Source organism: Gobio gobio (assembly GCF_949357685.1).
Source record: "Gobio gobio genome assembly, chromosome: 2".
Taxonomy (NCBI): Eukaryota; Metazoa; Chordata; class Actinopteri; order Cypriniformes; family Gobionidae; genus Gobio; species Gobio gobio.
In genome coordinates this window covers 52,483,449-52,490,761 of record NC_137098.1, presented here as the reverse complement: position 1 = coordinate 52,490,761, position 7,313 = coordinate 52,483,449, and the positions used below count along the sequence as shown (strand labels likewise).

The 7,313-nt window shown below is 36.1% G+C and overlaps 1 protein-coding gene across 2 annotated transcripts; it reads left to right on the top strand.

The window, feature by feature from the left end:
- The first annotated feature begins 3,534 nt into the window (after positions 1–3,534).
- LOC307142456 (uncharacterized protein) lies at positions 3,535–7,313 on the top strand. 2 transcript variants are annotated; one of them, XM_079843352.1, is made up of 4 exons: positions 3,602–3,695; positions 4,478–4,638; positions 4,776–5,420; positions 6,448–7,237. In XM_079843352.1, exons 3-4 carry the CDS (start codon positions 4,809–4,811, stop codon positions 6,598–6,600), a joined length of 765 nt encoding a protein of 254 aa, XP_079699478.1. In that variant the 5' UTR covers positions 3,602–3,695; positions 4,478–4,638; positions 4,776–4,808; the 3' UTR covers positions 6,601–7,237. The 2 variants fall into 2 exon arrangements, with proteins under 2 accessions (XP_079699477.1, XP_079699478.1); XM_079843351.1 differs by lacking the exon at positions 4,478–4,638 and having other exon boundaries at positions 3,535–3,695; positions 6,448–7,313.

Sequence of the window (7,313 nt, the reverse complement as noted above, 5' to 3'; positions counted from 1 at the left end):
AATTTCAGGTGAAAAACGTTACTGCAAAGAAATCTCCACCAATCAAAGAATCACAACAAGCATGCGCACACCAACTCCCATGAAGCACAGCGAATGACGTAATGGTCTCCCTACACTCTTAAACTACATGATTTTTTTTATATCCACATTTTGCAATATTTTCCAAACACTTTTTAGCTTAACCCGCGTATGGTCTTCGTTTGGGAATTACACTCAGGGTCTCTGGGGTCTCCACAGACCCCAGGCAACAAAATTAAATTTTGTAACAAAACAATTGTTTTTTAGAACAAATGTTATTTTACTCTGTTTATCAATGTTTTTACTCAACATCTGTGCAGTTTTTGGAGTATTTATAATGTTTTTTAAATGTATATAAATTAAAAATATATATATTTTTTTTTATGGATTTTCACACAAAATCAGGTTATGTAAAATATAAAAACATGTTATAAAAGACCCACATTTCTAACTTTCATTCGTGGGGATAACATGGATAATGTTACATGGTTTAGTGTAAGATTTTTGCCCGTCTTTTGGAAAATACAGATTTAAAATAAAAAGTAAATGGCTGCAGAGCTCCACTATTTGCTATGTGCTATTATTTGATTGACTAAAAGACATCTTTTCACAAGTATTTTTCAGTTGGGTTCGTATCTTAATGTTATGAAATCATAATTATAACAATAAAAATTAATTAATTTTGTCAAAGTTTAGCAGTTTTTTTTGCACTGAATTTTTTTTTCAATTATGTTACATTATGATTAGAATCAAACCTGAACAAGAGAAAAGTCTTTAGAGTTTATCATTTATTTCAAACATCTGATTTTCTTATAATTCCACAAATTTAATCTACACTTCAGTTACTAACTGTAACAGAACAAAAATTAACAGAAATTAACAGTTATATTACATATTTAGTAAGAAATACACAACATGAACATCAAAATGCAACGAACTGAACAGCAATAACAAGCAATAACAAATGTATTCCTGTGTATGTGTGTGAGCATGATCATTTTGCATTGTGGATGTTTTATGCATTGTTGGAAGTGTGCCACTTCATTTCTGTATGCGTGTTCTGTGTTGTTTCTGTTTTTGAGGATGAATTATGTCCATTTTCTAAGCGGAAGACCCTTTTTCACCTTTTTTCAAGAACATTTTATGTTCACATGAACATAAAAACAGATATCAATCCAATTTTTTTATTTGTAGATCTAGAGAGTGTTGACAACCGTACAAAGTCTCATGCCATTTGGACAAAGGGAAAGATATGTCTGAGGGGAAAAAAATTTTTTATTTGAGCAAACGTCCTTTGGGGTCAGAAAAGACTCTGAAGACCGGAGAAGGAAGTCCAGAATTTGTTCCAGAATTTTTTTTTTGTTATGCTGGTTGAAAGTCAAAAATGAAAATTACCCCATAATTTACTCACCTTCAAGCCCTCTTAGGTGTATATGACATTCTTCTTTCAGACGAATACAATCAGAGTTCTATTTAAAAAGGTCCTGGCTCTTCCAAGCTTTATAATGGCAGTGAATGACAGCCCAAAATTTGAAGCCCAAAAATGTGCATCCATCCATTAAAAAAGTAATCCACACAGCTCCGGGGGGTTAATAAAGGCCTTTTGAAGTGAATTAATGTGTTTGCGTAAGAAAAGTATCCATATTTAACATTTTATAAAGCCAAATATCTAGCTTCTGGCAGACTGCCTTCCGTATTCAACTTACAAAAAAGCCTAACTGTTGTAACCATGACGTCGGAAGTAGCGTAAGCGTTTGAACTGCGAGAGGCGTTACACTTTCTTCGTAAGTTGAGTACGGAAGGCGGTCTGGCCTATATATATATATATATATATATATATATATATATATATATATATATATATATATATATATATATATATATATATATATATATATATATATATATATATATATATATATATATATATTGTCTGTGGGAGGCCTGTCAGTGTATGTATTAATATTGCCTACCCTAGCTTTAATCAAAGTTCGTGATGTTATGTTTCACCTCGTAGAAGGTTTGGTTCATGGTTTATAACTCTTCAATGAAGACCTTTTTTTAACTCCTTATGGGAAAATATGAATAGGAAATACAGCTGAAAAAGTGGATGGGCACTGATGGGCACTGATGTGCACAATTGTAATGACAAGAATCTATCAAACTAAATCAAACTAGGTTCAAAACCTTCAAACAAGGCTTTGTCAAGCCATCATTCAAAGTTTGTCTTTGTTTTGACTTTTAAATCTACCTCCATTTAAAATCAAATTTCACTTCTTCATTCTGTTTGCCATGCACTGTGATCAAAATTCTGGAATTTAATTCTGGCACTCAATTCATTTCTGAATGGTGAACAACCTTGATGTCAAGGCCCCTAGACGCATCACATGTTAGCTTGATGTTCAAACACCATCTGTTATGTCATGACTCCTTGGCTGTAAACAAAAGAAGATATTTTTCTCAGATGTTTTTGAATTGCATGCAGGACTACTCATTTGAAGCCCTCTTGAACAGACAAATTCTCCCAAATCTTCTTTATGAGTTTGCTGTCAGTCTTTCACCAGCTTTATCTATGAATATGTTTCCATGTGAGCCCCAGAAACCAAAAGGGTTGAATAAGCAGTCAGTAAACTCCCTCTTTACAATGATTCAACAGTACTACATCATCCTGCACCCTCTTAACCAAACACGCAAGGGCAATCACATCTGTTAAACAGCTGTTTCTGTATATCCTAGGGGGCAATTGCCACTGGGCATTGCAAAGACATTCACTTTTTATTTCAGTTTTCTGTCTGGAAGCACAAGGATAGATGATTCTTTAAACGACTACTGTTGTTTAAACTATTTTGAGATCCAAAAACAGATATTTAGACCTCACTCCGACGTACAATTACATGCAAATACCCACGTCTACATGCGCTTTCTTAAATATTACCCTGAAGCAGTCACTTAGTCTTAAATGCCACACCTAATGTTTCCAGGAATATATTCATTCTCTTTCTAACTCTATCAGTCACTTTTGATTTTGAGCTCCCTTGGCCCTATATTACCCTGTTTATTTATTTCAACATCATTTTGAGAGGGAAAAACGTGTAAATAAGGACGAACATTTGGGAACGGTGCGTTATGAGTGTGTGTTCTGTTTAGTGGATTAGTATTCCTTTTTGGAAATGGAAATTCCTGACCGTACATCAAGTTCCCACCCAGTGAATAATCCCCAAAACACATTTAAGAGTCCTGCTCAGGTGAGTCAGTTCCCTGATAATGGTTCATGGTAACACAACTTTTCAACTTATGCAGTAAAAGTTTGATACTGTTTGTGCATTTAGGTCTGAGTTGAATGATACTTACTATTTTGTAGTTTTTGTAGGCTGCTTCCCTTCTTCAGTTAATTAAATGAAACATAAACCGAGAGAGAGAGAGAGAGAGAGAGAGAGAGAGAGAGAGAGAGAGAGAGAGAGAGAGAGAGAGAGAGAGAGAGAGAGAGAGAGAGAGAGAGAGAGAGAGAGAGAGAGAGAGAGAGAGAGAGAGAGAGAGAGAGAGAGAGAGGAATTAATGTGCTTGAATGACGACAGGTTCAGACAGTGTGACGATTGTGTGTGTCAGGTGAGATTAAGGTGAGTTGGGCCCAGAACACAGAGCGAGTAAGAGAAGAGTCACACGAACACAGCCAGCAGGTAAGTTGCTCAAACTTGAACGCTCTTGTATGTTATGTTTATTGTTATTAATATGTTGTTTTTTTCTGTTTATGCATGTTCTTTTTCTTGAAATGTGAACGTTTTAAGCGCATTATAAAGCAACCTTGAGCTTGGGAAAGGCTAAATGATAGTTTACACATAATAAGAAAAATAAGTATGTATATAGAGAAATACAGCTTTTTCTTCTTATTTGTGTAAACTATCATTTATTATACCAAATGATATATACTCGGACATTGTTTACCGGTTAAAACAGCTGGAATTATATGTAAATAACACACCTTTAGACCAGCATTAAGAATATGAGAAAATAGCACCATTTCCAAAGAGCTGAAGTCTTTAGCACGACCTGTAAATGAAAATATTTTCTTGATTTATATATTAAGTATCATTATATCTGGAAAACTGTAAGTTTCCCATTTTTGACATACTGTATATGTAAGTTAAAGGCTTTACTAAAATGTTTCTGGTCAAATAGTGGATAATATTATCTCATAGTCCCTGTATATGAATAATATTAAAAAACATGTAATAATGACTCTGTAAATCTCTGTGCAGTATGACATATTTGTGAGTGATATTGAGTCACAGTCATCTGTCTTGGCACCAGCTGCAGTTCCAGCACAACCAACTGGAGTCAAAGTCAATGACAGACTAGATCTCATCTTATCAAAAAGTCATAAAAAGCAAAGGGTAGTCTGCCGGTTTAGGAGACACACTGTCCCTAAACAGAAACTTACTGATATGCTGTATACACACAGAATGAACTTTGGACAGTGTGCCTATGATGACATGACTGATAAACACACATTACTGTGGGATGGAGGGGAAAGATAAATCTCAGTGAAGTGTAGACTTCATTTCGACAGTAGCCTCGAGGAAGCCAGCTGCTCTTCTTCCTCTTCTTCTTTGGTTTGATTATGTAAGGAATGTTGTGGAACAATTTTCTGTTAATTGTCCATGACAAATATATGTATGATCTCTTCCCAACATTTTCAACAGATGACCACCATTACACGTCAAAGTCACATGTTTCCTTCTTCCTTCCTTCCTCTTTAGATTGCAAATACTGGATTACCATCTCTCAAGACCATGACTATCGGCAAGAGCTCCAAAAAGAACAAGGCCCCTCGTTCTCCTCCTTTTCTGGACAAGGCTAATGGATTCTACGGGCGCTTGGATGAGATGTTTGGAGATGATGTAGAGATGGAGGCAGAACCCAAACCCACAGAAGAGCAGATAGGATCCTTGAATGGGAGCAGCCAAGACAATGGGACAGTTCCAGGCTGGATAGAAGAGGATGACCATGTGGTTGATTTGATAGATGATGATGGGACCACTTTACTGAAGAGAAAGCCCAGCAGACTAAGTCGCCGCTGGAGCAGGATGAGCTCCAGGAAGGCAAAATCTGACAAATTTACCTCAGACAAACAACAGGGTAACGAAAACAACAAATCCACCTCTGTAGATCTAAACCCAGAGGTGACACCACCAACCCAAACCCTGGGAAACAGCAGAAAACCAGAACAAACAATGGTTCATTTCTCTGTGAGGGAACATGCTGATGACCAGATTCTAATATCAGGGGAAAATAAAGGAGAAGGGAAAATGGAAGATACAAGAAAAGAGAAGAAGACAGAAGACAAATTGAATGGAGAGGCAATAGAAATTGTAAAGAGGAACACTCTCAAGAATTATCGCACGGTAAGATTTAGCTGTTGGTAGGCTATTGGGAACTTGCTATAAGAATAGTAAATACCGGAAACGGTCCTGAATGACGTTCGGTATCGTTAGCGGTTCTCACGTTCATTCTTCGATGCGGACGGAATTTCGTACTAAAATACCCTCACAGGGTCCCATTGCAATACTTGTTCATACCGCTACACCGCTACGATTCTTTTTAGTGAATAAAAACCTGACCGCGACCAGTGTAAATCGAACAAGTGACTCTAATGAGTCGGTTCATGTTAGTGAATCAAACACAACAAGGTGAGACTTAAAGTTATGTGGTTAATGATGGTGTACATATAACAACGTTTGGATGAATATACAAAACATACGTTTACTCAGTAGTATTTTATAAATATATTAGAAAAATATGTGTTTGTTTATTAGCCTATATTGTTCTTTTACATGCCCAGTTGGCCACATATTGGATAGCATTTTCCGTCACTTGGGCATAGTTAGTTGGGTCATAGTTATTCTGTAACCATCTATCATATGGTTTGGAGAGGGAAATGGTTTAGAGAGACATCTGGGGTAAAGTTCATTTTTTTCTGAATTGTGCAGAAATAAGCAGTCTGTTGAGTTATGCCCCATAAATGTTTATATTTGCTACAATATAGCAGGATTGTCTCTACTTCCTCCACCCTAGCTAAGCATTAATAGCTTCATGTCCTTCCCCACCCCCTTGTTTTATTAGTCAGTTTATTGATCCGTCTGTTATGTCACTATTAGTTTTCTGTTTGCACTTGGTCAGAGGAAAGAAGCAAGCAGGGACAACTCTAAACTCTTTTCAGTCATTTGCAAGGTGACCTTGCTTAGAGGAATGTCTGCAAATAACCAAACTACCCTGCCACCTCACATGTCCTTTAGTTAGGCAAATAGGGGCACATTCTTTATTTCAGAGCAATGACCCTGCAGTGAACAAACTTCTAATAGCAATGTTCATATTATATAAAGGATATAGTTTTCTGTGATAAATTGGCTTTATAAATTATTTCTCTTTTAGGCCATGGACAGAGCTTTCCGTCGAGGATGGGAGACTTTCGTTGCCAATCTGTACAGTGTGACACTGACACCTATATCATCAACCTCTTCTTCATCCACACCATTAGACAAAACTGAATTCAACAGGAATCATGTTTTAGCAGAATTCAGATAACAGTTGAACAGAGTGACCTCTTTATATTTTCAAGTTGATGAGTAATTTCATTTATTATTTGAAATGTGCTCAAATATTTAATAGGCATTGTTGCCTTGTTTTAAACTGGTCATTGTGTAACCTGACATGAGAGGTCAATATTTGACCTTTTTATCATGAATTTGTTATCACAGCAGCACTAACTAATGAGGTGTGTACCTGATCTTTGTTCCCTTGTGAGGAAACACAATGCCTATACTATTAATTATCCTAGATGGAAAGTTTTGTGTGTGTGGATGCAATAATGTTTTTGAGCTGTGATCAGAAGTAGAGTTTCTGTACTTTGGCCCTGAAAATGTATTCTTCCAGGCTAGGTACCAAAGGGTTAACTCTTAAAAACTAATCTGGGAGCTCAAAGAAAAAAAAAATGGTCATAAACAGGTACAACATCACTGGCAGTGAAGTATATACATAACTGAGCTAAGAGATGGATTTTGTGTTCTGTAGACTTATTTATCTTCTGTATCTTACCTACAGAACCCCCAGTTTCCTAATGTCACATAAGTGAACTTAGTTTTTTGTTGTTGTTGTAATGTCTTGTTTTATTTGCGTTGTGACAAATCAATGCTAATAAAAAACGGAAAAGTGAAAACAACTCAACCTGTGTCACTTGATTCTGTTTTTAGTGTTGCTTTGAAAAGAGTAGTATTATGCTGTTCTATAGCAAAAGAGTC

What these genes read in the sequence shown, in the direction of transcription:
- LOC307142456 (XM_079843351.1), top strand. Translation starts at nt 4,809, where the DNA reads ATGACTATCGGCAAGAGCTCCAAAAAGAACAAGGCCCCTCGTTCTCCT. An exon ending in CTCTCAAGAATTATCGCACG is followed by an intron (nt 5,421 to 6,447) that starts GTAAGATTTAGC and finishes TTTCTCTTTTAG; the next exon opens with GCCATGGACAGAGCTTTCCG.